We start from the raw sequence: 14,193 nt of genomic DNA, 5'->3' as shown, positions 1-14,193 counted from the left end.
ACGACGGTGGAATGTATTGTATATTTATTTGCTGCTCCTTTGAATGTCAAATATAACTATACGATTGAAATGAGAGACGCGCGTCAACAATTAAATTTTACTTTATTTTTTTTATCGCAACATCGTATGAGTATGAAAGTTTACATATAGCTTTAACGTACAAACATTGAACTTACTCTAAGTATAAAAAATCTCTTAATTCGTATAATAATAATGGGAGAAAAAAAAGAGTTTCACTCGCGTGTGCATTCGCTATCGTTTTGATATTTCGGGGGCTACAGAAATCTATCGGCTAATGATGAAAATTAGATGCGTAAGTTTTGGGAATCGAACGGATTTTCATAAATGATCACGATGATGTTCGAACGATGAATATATTTGGTGTGATCTCATTGCGTCGGTGGACAGAAAAGCTGAGCTTGCTTGATCTCGAGTGGAGGGCCGATTATCGAAGGAAGAACTATCATCGTCATGCTCTTGTCCAGAATGATTTTCGTCTTGTCGGTCGATGTGGCTAAATCTAAAACTTCGCTGGAGCTCAGCAGCAAGGCCATGTTTCCAGCTGAATGAAATACAAGAAAATGCATCATCGGTCGAATTTTATTGAAAAAAAAAAAAAAAAACAAAAAAAAACAGCAGCCACAGAATCTTACGTTTGTCGACCGGCGGACAGGAGCAGACCGGATCGAGCTCGACGGTGAAGCGCAGCCTCTTGGGCGAGCTGTACAGCGGACTGACGTCGAGCAGCAGCCGAGCCTTGCGCGCCCGTCTCACGGCGACCTTGACGACGCTCTGCGACGAGCAGTACATCTGCTTGAAGTCCGAGGGCAGTCTGTCCTCGCAGCGCGGACAATTGATCGAGTTCGCTTGGTCGCTCGTCTGCTCGGCCACGTCCTCGTACGGTTTGCTGGTCGGACTCTCGTCGCTGTCGTAAACGGGCGGCGGTGGTAGCGAGACGTGATTCGTCACGGGTGCCTCGACGTAGACAGGGGGCGGACCCTCGACGCCGTCGGGCACCTCGAGCTCGTGATCGACGTTGACGAAGGACGGCAGGAAGCCCTCGTCGATGGCGTCGTCCGCGTCGCTGGGCCCGGGCGTGATCGGTTTCACCGGGACGAGCTCGCCCTCGGCCTCGAACAGTCCGCTGCCTTCCGGGTCCAGTTCTGCAATGATCATCGGGTAAAAATGCTATCTCTGTTAATTTGAAAATTAATAATGTACGTACCGTCCTCCTCGATCGGCGGATGCGCCTCGATCGTCACCGATCGCTGCCTCAACGAGGCTTGATCGATCTTCTTGTCTCGCGTGCCACCGCTCGTCTGATCGGTTATCTGATTGACCTTGCGCGACGACTCCTCGACGCTCATGCGATTGTCCTGGCGCTGCATTTTGCGCGCCTCGGGCTCGTTCGGCTCGCGATTCACCGCTCCCTCTTCGCTCTTCGTCTCCTTGTCCTCGCACACGTCGGCGAATCGGTAGCTCTGCGTCGAAAAATATTTGTTACAGCGACACTTATGGCATAGCAGATTATACTACAATATCTCTCATACCGTGGAGATCGTGAGCTCCTGCTGATAGTAATCGTAGAGCTTGATGTTGGCCGGCTCGGGATTCTCCACGACGGTCTCGCGGCTCGCCTGCAGCGACACGCAGGTCCTCTGCGACGTGAGCTTGTCGAAGTAGACGGCGATCGAGTCGGGATTGTCCTCGACGCGCTTCACCCCCGTGGCGGGCTCCTGCAGCATGTCGTGCAGGCTGGCCTTGTCGGCCACGAAGCCGCTCACCAGGCCGATCTCCATCACGGCCATGTTGCTCTCCTCGTCGGGCAGCTTGTAGCGCGCGCACACCACCAGCCGCTGAAGCGCGCAACGATCGTTGGGCGTCGCGGTAGCGGTGGTGGTCGTAGCCGACTCGTCGTTGGAATCGACCTGCATCCCCCCCGGCAGGGGCGTCACCGTCTCGGCCTGGGCCGTGAGCTCGAACGCCTCGCTGCCCTGGGCGCCTGCCTTGTGGTAGCGCAGCGTGCTCTGCACCAGCACGCAGCCCTCGCCCTCGGCCAGCACCTCGAGACTCGTCGGCAGACTCGGCAGGCCGATGCGCTTGAGCAGCATGCGATTGTCGTCGTCCACGCGGAACAGATGATCGAAGTCCGTGGCGGTGACCAGCAGGCTGAGATCCAGGGCGCTGGTGTTGGCCATGGCCAGGGCGTACTTGGTGAGCGCCTCGAGGCCCACGACCGTGTCCTGGGTCGAGCTGAAGCCGCCCTCGGCGTTGCGCTTGCGCGACAGCCAGCGCACGGCGCGCCGAGCCTCGAGCATGTTGGCCTCGCCGCCGAGCTTGACCATGGACAGGAGTCCGTAGGCGGTGGTCTCGATGCTCACCGCCAGCGAGTACGAGCCCCGGGCGCGGTCCTCCCACCAGAGCGAGTCCTGCTCGCGCGAGGCTCGGCCCAGCAGCTGACGCAGGCTCTCGTTGGCGCGCGGATGCTCGAGCAGGGCCAGGGCGTAGGTGGCCAGGGCCGCGGAGTACGGATTACTGTTGTCGGCGGCCTTTTCCAGACAGTACAGAGCGTTATTGACGAGGGACGCTGACAGAGGAACCCCTGACTCGAGCAGAGCGACCAGCACGTAGGCAGTTAGCGCCGAGGACGAACCATCCTCCTCTCTGAGTCCACCCTTCATGTCCTTGTGGAAGATCTGACCGATCACGGGGAAGCAGCCGTTCTCCAGCTGACGGCGCACGATCCACTTGACGGAGAGCTTGAGGTCTCGCTCGTCCACGGGTATAAGGCCTCGGGCCTGCGCCAGCGACTTGACCACGAACGCCGTGAGCCACATCGAGCCCGTCTCCTGCTGCTGTTGCTGCTGCTGCTGCTGCTGAGCCACCGGCAGAACCTCGGGTGGTCCACCGGCTGCCCCGGGTCCGAAGGCCGAGTACGAGCCGTCGGCGTGGCGATAGTTCAGCTGGCGCTGGTAGCCCTTGAGCATGTTGCGCAGTGCCCGAGCTCGCACGTCCGAGGCCGCGTGACGGTTCATCGCGTCGAGGTAGCCGATCGCGTGGATGTTCGGCACGAAGAGGATCATGTTCTGCTCGCCGCAGCCCATCGGCAGCCGGACCAGTCGCTCGAGATTGTCGAGCGCGGGCCCGAGCACGTCGCCGATCACCGTGACGTAGGCGCTGGCGCTGCCCTCGACGAGGCGATCGTCGCCCGAGCCCCCGTTGGGCAGGTCCAGCTCCCAGGTGAGCGAGACGTCGTCGTGGAAGTCCTTGGGGCAGAGGAAGGCCGAGCGAGTCAGCTCGACGGGGAAGCCCTCGGCCTTGACGAGCAGCGGCTTGACGATCTCGTCGCGGGCGGCGATCGGCAGTGCGGGCCCGCCGCCGGGTCCGCACGCGGCCACCAGCTGCCTCGCGGCCAGATTGGAGTTGGCCTTGACCTCCGCCACGATCGTGACGTTGATCTCGCCGAGACGTCGCGGCATTACGAGAAACTCGTGGAACACGCTGTCCTTGGCGTCGATGCAGTAGAACACCTCGGCGCTGGCGTTGGAGGCGAGCTCGAAGTCGCGCTGGTGGTCGTCGACGCGCAGAGTGATGGCGACGGGCAGACTGTGATGCATGTAATTGAAGAGCGAGACCTTGAGGCGGACGCGCTCGTGACGCTTCACGCTGTAGGGCAGACTGTAGTCGAGGAAGAACGGCTGGAAGGCGGTGATCTGGGCCGGGCTGGCGATGCCGAGGCCGCTCTTGGCCGAGACGCAGACGGTGTTGGCCACCCAGTCGGTTATAGAGTCGGGCAGATTGCGCTCGACCAGTGCCTTGCCCTCGGGTCTGTGTTTATAAATAACAGCAGCACATGAGTATTATATGTCAAGGAAAAAACACCCTAAAAAAATAATTGGCCGTGTCCTCGCTTCGCATATCGATAGCGATCCCAAATTGTAATCGCATCGAGTTATCTAAAAGCTCGGAATGATGAATTTTCACCGAGTTCGATCGCGATAAAACGCAAACCTTCGACGCGCGCCGATAATATAGGCCTGACGCATAAATGTATAAATTCGAAGGCTCTCGAGTTTATCTCTCGGTAATGTGCTCGTATGTATATACTTCGATACCGATGGCGCGTACTGATTATACGACGATGAAGTTTTGCTATTGTTTCAATGTTTCGATTATTGAAGTATAATTTAGCGTCGATGCTGTGGAGGAGTCGATTGCGAAGTAAGCATTACGGAGACCAAAGTCCCCTATCTGGAGGCTCTTTGCGGTTCGTTATCACGCGAGTGAACGTAAGCTCTCGGTGACGGCTTAATCGTTATAAAATGAACTCACTTATTATCGGAAAGAGATGCATGAAACTTATTTACGTGAGTGTACTAGGAAGAGGCCGCGAATATATTGCTAAAGAGCTTTTTCTGAAAAATGAAATCAATCTTATCATTTTGACGAACTCTACGAATTAGATAAGACAGTGTTCTATCACGAAAGAAACAAGATTTACAATAATTTTTTTTACCTTTTTTAGATCTTACAAGGAGAGCCTTTCATCTGCGGGTCACAGATCCTTTCCAAACTTGTTTGGGGGTCTTCTTGTACATAATAATGAAGCCCCCTATAGTTACTTTATTCCAATGGGCCCTGGAAACCATTATAAAGCACCATAAAGTATATAATATAATATAATGTATAAAATACCACTTATTGGTATCAGGCCTTGTACGGTCAAGTCTAACTGACTCAAAAATATTTATACATGAACTTTTATGGATTCTAAACACTTTTGCAAATAATAAACAATTGAACTCAATTGGTTTGTTGTGTAAGTTGTAAAGAGCGCACCAATTTGAACTAAAATTAACGTACCAAACAATAAATATTGATGTAAATTATATGAAAATATTTTTTATTTGTATAACTCACATATCCCTTCTCTTCACCTATTCCTGACACTCATCTTGGGTGAATTTACGAATGTTTTGAGTGCCAGAAATAGGTGATAAAGAAAGAACAGTAAGTTTTATAAATGAAAACATTTTTACATGATTTAATATAAATATTAGTTGATACATTTTAGCTGGAATTGATTCGCTCTTTGAGAATTTCAGTAAACCAATTGAGTTAAATTGTTTATTGATTGAAAAGGTGCTTTGGACATTAAGAACTCAAAGTATAAATACTTCTCAATCAGTTAGACTTGACTGTGTAAACTTGATATTATTATACGCTAATATATGGTATTTTATACATTATATTATATTATGTACTTTATGATGCTTTATAGTAGTTTCCAGGGCCCATTGGAATAAAGTAACCATAGGGGGCTTCAGTATTGTGTACAAGATCCTTAAACAAGTTTGATAAGGATCTGTGACCCGCAGATGAAAGGCTCTCCTTGTTTGTTTCGATTTCAAATTGAAACTTTCTCTTTTTTTCGTTAAAAGCGATACATCAAAATTTTTCGAAAAATCAAAAACAAACCATATTTGATTTCAAAGATGCAACTCTGAAAACAATCGACAAAAAGTTTAAAAAAACGTAACATTTCAAGATAAAATTTAATTATAAGAAAACTTATTCTCAATCTTTTCTATGCTCTAGCTAGAAAAATAACGTTTTTGTGCCACCCCAACCTAACGTAACATTTTCGTCCCGCCGAACGAAATAAAAATGTTACTTTGGGTCGGGGGATTCACAAAAATAGTATATTTTGCACCTAGGGAGTGAAAAACTGGAAAGTCTCAGAGCACGTGTAATTTGTCATCCGAGGCTGATAATCACGTGCTCTGAGACTTTCTTTTTTCGCTATACATAGGTGCAAATACAATTTTTTGTGAATCACCCAGCCTAAAGTAACATTTTAATTTTGCGAAGCGAGAGCGAGAGAGAAAGAGATACGCGCGTCGAGTCTCTTGTAGCTGGCGCGGCCGCCAATCACAGCGCGTAGCGCAAACCTACGCTGTATAGGCAGTTCTACTACCAAAGTTGCGTGCGCTCGGACGGACGGACGCTCAGTTTTTAAGGGGTTTACTCCTGATACCAAACGCGAATGTAGATGTTTCACATCAACAAAAGCAATTACCCCGTCGGTATCAGATCCCAGATCCAAGTCTCCGGAAAGTAGGATCGTATGGCGCTGATCGACTGCAGCTCCAGCGCCAGGGGATCGGCGTAGTTCGTGTCCTGGGCCACGGCGGCCAACTCGCTCAGCGAACCCGTGGGTCCGCTGAATTGGAACGCCAGAGGCATGGCTTTTACGGCCTTCAACGATCGATCCGGCTCGTCGACCTCGTCCGATCCGGGCAAGCCGAGCGGCACCTGGCCGAGATTCGAGCGCCAGGGCGGACACGGCCTCGACTCGAGGATCAGATCGCTGATGACGATCACTCCGAAATCCTGTGCGAGCAGAGACGAATCGTTAATAATAACAAATTAACGCTTAATATACGATATTATGTAACGGACTTACGTCGAAGGCCTGAATGGCGTCGACGTAGTTGGCGCCGATGTTGTAGATGACGGAGTGTCGTCGCTTGCGCGAGACCGGATGAGGAACTGCCTTAGCCACGGGCCTGGGCAAATGGTCGATTTCCTCCTCGGGCGAATCCGGTTCCAGAGTCCCGTCGTCCGGGGCTAGAGATTCTGCGAAATTACACACATATATTTACGCACTTGTTTTCTTATAAACGCGATGATAAATAATATATTGTTTAACGCACTGTCGGAGGTACAATGGGCCCAAGTGCTCTGTACGGGCAGACTATCCGCGGGCAGATGGAACCCGGCCAACCTGCCGAACGCCGCCTCGGCGTCCAACAGATTCGGCTCTTGGCTCGACACCAGCAACGGCTTCAGGAATCGAGTCGACCGATCGACGGCCGACAGTCCGCACAACGAGTCTGGCGCCGCCTCGATGTGGAATCGCGCCAGTCCACCCGGTGCCAATCGATCCTCGTGCCAGGCCGTCTTCACCGGGTTCTCGAAGCAGTGTCCGACCTCGATGGTGTGGCTCGAGCTCACAACCTCGCCGTCGCTGCGCACGTAATAGAGCAGCAGCTCGCTCTTGGGACTCATGCTCGGCGTGATCTTCACGCTTAGCGGGAATCGATGCACGGCCGGTGTCGTCGACGAGGTCTGTGGTTGCTGATCGAGGCCGGGAATCGGCACCACCACGCTGCTGGTCGGGGTGGCGCCCAGCACGTTGCGAAACTCGCTGTAGTCGAGCAGCGTGTCCTTGCGCGGCTTGTACTTGACGTGGCCGAACACCAGCAGATCGCCCTTGGAGTTGATGGAGTAGTGAAAGGTGACGGGCTGCTGCTGCTCCAGTCCGTCCTTGTTGGCCGCGTCGAAGACCGACGGCAGGCCCGCCGTGTACATGACGTTGAAGGAGTACTTCTCGCCGCAGACGATGGGCTGATAGCCGCGGCCGAGCGACAGGTAGCTCGACGAGGGCGAGTACCAGGGCTCGACGTCGATGTAGGCCGACGGCTGGTCGACGAAGACGCGCCAGCGCTTGTCCGGCGAGTAGTACTTGGTTGGGTACTCCAAGGCGGTGGCGACGAAGCTCAGCAGCACGATGCCGCGCGGCTGCGGCGGCACCACGAAGTCCAGATAGCCCTCGGCGTTGGACGAGCTGAAGTTGCGACACTCGACGAGGCTGCGCTGCCACTCGTCCTTGCGGCGCACCCGCAGACACAGCTGGACGCGCTCGTTGGGGGCCGGCTGCGAGCCGTCGGGCTTCAGCACTCTCAGCTTGCCGTGATACGGCAGACCGGGCTTGAAGTGCTTGGGCGTGTGCGGGGCGAACTCGAGCTTCAGGGGCTGATGCAGCACCGGGCTGCGACTGGTGGCCTGCTCGGCGAGGCCGGTGCGCTGCTCGCTGAAGTTCGCCACGAGCTGAAGACCGCTCGGGGCCAGCTTCCAGTTGGCCAGGCCGAGCAGATCCGCCGGCACGGTGTAGTTGAAGCAGCCGTCGTTGCTGGAGCCGTCCATGGCCTGCTCCTGGCGCAGCTCGGCCTGCGGACTGGACTGGGACTTGCGACGCCAGGTGGCCTGCTGGGGACGCAGGCTCAAGCGCAGCAGGCCGCGCACCGGCTCGCCGTAGCGGTAGCGAGCGCACACCTTCCAGCTGACCTGGCGAGCGTCCGCGAGCACGTAGGCCGGAGCGGCGATCGTGACCTCGAAGCGCGGCAGGACGTACTTGCGCACCTCGAACTGGCGCTGCTGGATCAGCTGCGGTCGGGCTTTTTCCACCTTGATACGCCAGAGACCCTGTAAGAGGGAGATAAAAATTTAATGATTGGATAGTTCGTGCAGGAGTTGTAGTGGGGTATTTGTGTACCGAGCTCGGTTCCGAAGATAAAGGGAACTTGATCTGGATCATGCCGTTTTCGGACGTCAGGTTGGTCCACTGGGCGACTCGCACCTCCGCCGGATTCTCGATCCAGACCTTAGCGATCTATATCAAAAACATGAAGATTAATATTTCGTCGGATCTTTTACAAAGAAAAAATTAAAATCGTACCGGCTTCGTCCAAGGCTTGAAGTCGTGCTTCAGCGAGAGTATCCTAATGTTGACGTCCTGACCGGGCTTGTAGATGGCTTTGTCCGTCTCGACGAAGGTGACGAGAGCATCGTGCTCGATGACGATCTTCTTCTCGGCCTCGACCACGTAGTCTTTGTGCTTCTCGAACTGCAGCCGTAGACGCAGCTTGGCGTAGCTGTGCTTCGTGTTGGTCGCGACACGCAGCTCGAAGCACGTCTCGCTTCCTGTAAAATTTTAATGTCAGCGTATTACGAGCTTTTTTCTATTAGGTATTTTGTTGTTACTGAGAGATGAGCAAAATCGATTATTTTTTACTCAACAATCATCGACTCGGTGGAAAAATATCCAATTGTTCGAAGAATCATTCAATGCTTGTGAATTTTTTCGGAAAATTTTTGGAATTTTGGAGTTAGGCCCTTAGTATTATTTGAACTATTCAAAAAAGTTAATGAATTAACATTCACCAAAAATTGTACCATTCAAATCCTTTATTTAAATTTTGGTAGATTTTTTTAATTTTCCGAAAGTCAAAAGAAAAGGAATAGACAAGTTTAAAAAAATTTCGGTAATTTCAAACAGTGAATAATTAATCGTATTCAAGATAAATAACAATATTTTGTCAGAAAAAATATAGCTGCAGAAAATAGATACATTAAAATTTCGTTTATTCATACAATCTTTCATATTTCGAAGACTATACGAAAAAATTATCAATGTCAAAATATACAAAACTCTCATTACGATTTTAGTCCCGAATTTTGCCCGAACAATCAATTTGAGCATTTTGTGGAGTATTTTTCGCGAAAAATATCGGCAAAGCTTAAATACGACACAGAGAACAAAGCGTGCATAACTCCGTATGGACACGGTAGACGGTAGAGGGGGAAAGTTTTGCTAACGAGCGATAGCAGTCGCGAGGATCACCTCGCTATTATGCACAGATGAGTATGCCAAATATTAGCTAGTTAGTAGAGCAGAATTCCCGCAGCGAGCATTGAGTAAGTGTTTACAAATTGGTGATGTCCAGGTAAAGTGTTGGCTACTCGAGGTGCATAACCTCGAATATTTTCTCAGTGAATATAGTGAGAATTTGTAGTGAATACTCATAATTAAGGAAATGATGGACAACAACGGTGAAGTAATTAGGTATTTCTTTTTCGAGCGTTATACTGTCAGAATTATTTCTTAAGCGATTCCTTATGAAATTCAATTATTCTTTAGAGTGAAGGAAGAATCCATCGATACTTGGACGAATGCAGGCGGAGATTATGTTCTCGGTTCGATGGACTCTTGTAAAGCCGAAAATTCTGATGTATTGCCGTTTCACAAATTATCGGTAAGTTCAATGATTTGATTTGGTAGATGCATTGTCAGAAACTAGCCCGCATTTTCATTTCAGGCTAAACACTCGAATAAGGCTATGGCGTTACAAAGAAATTTAGATGCCAATATAAACGACGATTTTGAGTGCAAATATGATGAACCTGAACTGAAGTCTCTAGCATTCAACATCTGCAAATCTGAGTGTAAAAATTGCCTACCTATTGAGAAAATAGAAAATGAAAATCAAACCAACTACATCAAGGAAAGTATATTCATTGATTTTGAGGGCAAGGGTGTTAAACTTGAACTGAAGTCTCTTTCGTCCACCATTGGCAAATCTGAGTACCAACATTTTAAACCTGTAGTGAAAATTGAAAACCAAAATCACAGTACCAACAACATGAAGGAAAAAAGTTTATTAATATTGATAAAAAAAGGATTTGATTATGACAATAATTGTCAGTGGAATGTGAGCTCCCGTTTAAAAACAACAGAATATGAAAATCTAAAACGTTTTGAGGAAACAGTCGAAAATATAACACCACGTAAATCAAAAATTTTTCGACAATTACATACAGCAAAAACAAGTTTGAAAAATCATTTTAATACGAAACATAAAAGAATTAGACCAAGAGAATGTAAAATTTGTAGCGAGTCATTTTCCTGCGTAAGTGACCTAAAAATTCATTTAAGTACAGTTCACGAGCACATTAGACCTTTCCAATGTGAAATATGTCACAAATCATTTGGAGATAGTAGCAACCTCAACAGGCACATAAATACAGTGCATGATCGTAGAAAACCCTTTGAATGTGAAATTTGTCACAAATCCTTTGGAGAAAAAGGTACCCTCACAGTTCACATAAATGCTGTTCATGAACGTAAAAAACCTTTTAAATGTGACATTTGTCACAAATCCTTTGGAGAAAAGGGTAATTTCAAAAAACACATAATAACAATACATGATCGGATCAAACCCTTTGAATGTGAGATTTGTCACAAATCATTTGGAGAAAAAGGTACCCTCACAGTTCACATAAATACAGTACATGATTGCATGAAAACCTTCGAATGTGAGATTTGTCACAAATCATTTGGACGTAAAGGTCACCTTAATGCTCACATAAATACAGTACATGATCGTATCAAACCCTTTGAATGTGATATTTGCCATAAATCATATGGACGAAAAAGTTATTTCAAATGTCACTTAAGTGCAGTGCATAATGGGAACAAACCCTTCGAATGTGAAATTTGTAAAAAGTTTTTTGGATACCGTAATGTACTCAAAAGACATATCAATGGACTACATATCGTAGTAAAATCTATGGATGTGGGATTTGTCATAAATCATTCGGATACCAGAAAACCCTTAAAAGGCACATAATTGTAGTACACGATCGTAGTAAATTAAAGTAGTATTGCTCGCAACCTCGAAAGTCTACCTAACTACATTTCAAGATCTTAAAAGGTCTTTAAAAAAATAACTATATTACTGAGACCTTTGCACTCATGAAAGTATTGTATTATTCGTAAAGTTTTACAATATATACATTAAAAATACGTCTCCTTTTGTTTTGTTTGTTTTATTATCGCCCTGAAAGCAATTTTTAAACATTCCGTCCATATTTTCAACCTTTCATGAAATATCATTTCGACGGTAGAAAATCTTTTCGACCGCGTTCCCAAATTCTGAATTAATCCTAAACTCCTCCTAAATTCCTCATACAAACATGTTTATTGATGATAATTATCATTTGTGCCGAGCATAACTTACTAGAATTACAATTACATCGGGCTGTATCCCAATCTAAAAAAAAAAAATGACTGGACAAGCAATTCGACCGGATCGCATTAGAGTTGAGTAAAAAATTGATCGCCGAGGGAGAGAGAGGTAGAGATAGAAAGAGAGTCTGCCGAAGCTCGTGTCGGCGCATATATAAAATGTACTTTGTATTTTAACGAGTAACATTATTACAACGTACGCACGTGTACGTTTGTGTATATGCGTATAACATTCATTATATATATATGTGTGTACGGCACAGTGGACACTGCGGCTCGTTATTAAGAGCGACGAAGACAAAGTCGTCGTCGTCGTCGGCGGCGACGCGGTCACGCAGGTCGCAGATCATCGACCCGCCAGGAGGGGGATCGAATACAAGAGTGAGTGAGAGAGAGACTCGATGTTGATCTGATGAGACTTGCAACATGATCTCTTTATATATCACGCATGGACGATTAATGAGCGTGTATATAGTGTATCTGTTGTTGCTGCTGCGCCTCGCGAATATATACACGTGAGTACAGAATGCAGCAGCTAAATAAAAACGAAACTTATACCACTGCAACGAGAAAAATAAAAGAATAAAAAAACATTGCGACGAAGAGACGCGCGAATAACGATCGTGAGAGATGCTTGCGCGCCTATTGGTTTTGTATATACGTATATAACGCATCGGACATCGGAGAGAATGTGGATACGATATAAAACGATCGTAAACGCGCTTATACTTTATATAAAGGGGGGAGACGGAATAATAATTGAGAACAGTTTATATCCGATCAGCATACGAAGGCATATATGCATGCACGAGCAGAGCTACACTGCTGTCGCTACAGTGTTTTGCCGATCCGAAGCTACTCGAGACCGACCGGAAGCTACTCATGGATAATAATGCCGTTTATATATACGATATATAAATTTTCCATCCCTCGCTCGTTTCCTCTCTAATGATATACATTATGCTGGTACTCTTGCACCGCGCCGCAAATATCTATACACAGATACGCGCAAATGTATTCGTACCAGTTCTGAAGGTCGTTCGGACGCTCGACAGCACGTCGTCCTCGGCGTTGCCACCGCCGCCGCTGCTGCTACTACTCGTGCTCGTGGGACTGCTGGTGCTGCCGGCGGACTGACCCGACGACGACGACGATGACGCCTCGGCCGCGGGCCCGCTGCCGCCGCCGCCGGATTGCAGACCGAGCAGGTCGATGCTCACGTGCACCGGCGGCTCGACGTTGTGCAGCGACAGACACACGTTCTCCGTCTCGCCGGCGATGAGCCGCTTCGGCGCCGTGAATATGTAACCCCTGCGAGAGCGTACGTTAAGAAACATTATAATAATACGAGTATAACGATGCGTTAAAAAATTATGCGAATCGGAGGAAAAAAAGCGATCGGCCGTGCCGATTGTCGTTCGTTCATTATATATACGACACCGACATGTACCATGGAAAAAATGTGCATCATGTGTATAGGTGCAGGTACGTATAATATAAGCTATAACAAAGCTACGCTGCATCGTCGATCAACTGGACGCGATAACGAGACTCCGACACGCGAGCTTTCGCTGTTGTTACGTATATTAGATATATATATATATACGCGGCAACTGCGCGCCACGCGACGCGACCAGTACGTATGTATGTACCGATCGATCGACTTGGTGAAATTAAAACAAGTAGCTCGCTCGAGAGTTATACCGAGTCCTGTGCCGGCCCCCGCGGGTCAATTCCCTTGGCGGACGATTATAATATCGATCTTTAGCCGGACACGCACCTGCGCGTATATAACGATAATAACGCGATGTGTGTGTGCATCTTTGATCAATTAATGCGGTACCTGTTGATGCCGTTTCTTTGGGGATCGAGCTGATGGGGCTCTTGCTGAGCTCTGGCGATCAGCAGCAGCAGGCACCACCAGACGACGAAGCTCTTCAACATTTTTATCTTTTCGTTGACTTATTGCCCGATCAATCCTCGACGCTGACGAGCCAACGATCGACCGACCTCATAACTCCCTCGGAGACTTCGTGTATAATATTTATAAAATACGATGTATAATCGGACGAGCTGATCTGCACTGTATATATAACACACGCGCACACGCACGTGTACACACCCTCACCCACACTCACTCACTCGCGCGCACGCACACGTTTGTATCGAATTATCAAAATTTCCTCGACGATGTTTTTTCCCTCGAGTTTTGTCGCTCTAATTATTCACTCTGTGTCGTTGCGGTTCTGTGCACTGCACACGATTTTGCGACGCGATGCGTTCGGAGAGCTCTCGGTCGAAGCACTACTGGCGTGTATAACTAACTGCGCGGCTCGGGTCGAGTGCGGGAGCTCACAGCCGCGCACACAAGCGAGCTGCGGCGCGCGAGTTTAATGCCGGCCGGTTCTCTGCCTGTATTTTATTGCGAATAATACCGTGTCGAGGCGCGAGTGCAACATAGCATAGTGTCCCCCCAAACTTCGAACACGCGTTATAGTCAACCTCATGCATTAGTATAGTCGATTTCCATGTACAAAGTAGAA

General features: G+C 48.5%; 1 protein-coding gene across 1 annotated transcript; it reads right to left on the bottom strand.

Moving 5' to 3' along the window:
* Positions 1–83: 83 nt before the first annotated feature.
* Positions 84–13,986, bottom strand: LOC106659939 (murinoglobulin-1-like). Its single transcript, XM_014382719.2, has 11 exons — positions 13,494–13,986; positions 12,675–12,961; positions 8,522–8,766; positions 8,339–8,455; positions 6,717–8,268; positions 6,467–6,639; positions 6,080–6,393; positions 1,551–3,828; positions 1,226–1,481; positions 654–1,163; positions 84–562 (listed from the first exon to the last, which is right to left on the bottom strand). The coding sequence occupies exons 1-11, from the start codon at positions 13,592–13,594 to the stop codon at positions 390–392; spliced, it is 6,006 nt and encodes a 2,001-aa protein (XP_014238205.1). The 5' UTR covers positions 13,595–13,986; the 3' UTR covers positions 84–389.
* Between the last annotated feature and the right edge of the window lie 207 nt (positions 13,987–14,193).

This window comes from Trichogramma pretiosum, unplaced genomic scaffold (assembly GCF_000599845.2).
Source record: "Trichogramma pretiosum strain Unisexual culture from Peru unplaced genomic scaffold, Tpre_2.0 scaffold19, whole genome shotgun sequence".
NCBI lineage: Eukaryota > Metazoa > Arthropoda > Insecta > Hymenoptera > Trichogrammatidae > Trichogramma > Trichogramma pretiosum.
This window is presented reverse-complemented; position numbering and strand designations above follow the sequence as displayed.

Coding starts and splice junctions, on each gene's coding strand:
- LOC106659939 (XM_014382719.2), bottom strand. CDS start 13,594: ATGTTGAAGAGCTTCGTCGTCTGGTGGTGCCTGCTGCTGCTGATCGCC. Junction 12,962..13,493: donor CAAAGAAACGGCATCAACAG/GTACCGCATTAA, acceptor ACGCTCTCGCAG/GGGTTACATATTCACGGCGC. Junction 8,767..12,674: donor CCGAACGACCTTCAGAACTG/GTACGAATACAT, acceptor AAAATTTTACAG/GAAGCGAGACGTGCTTCGAG.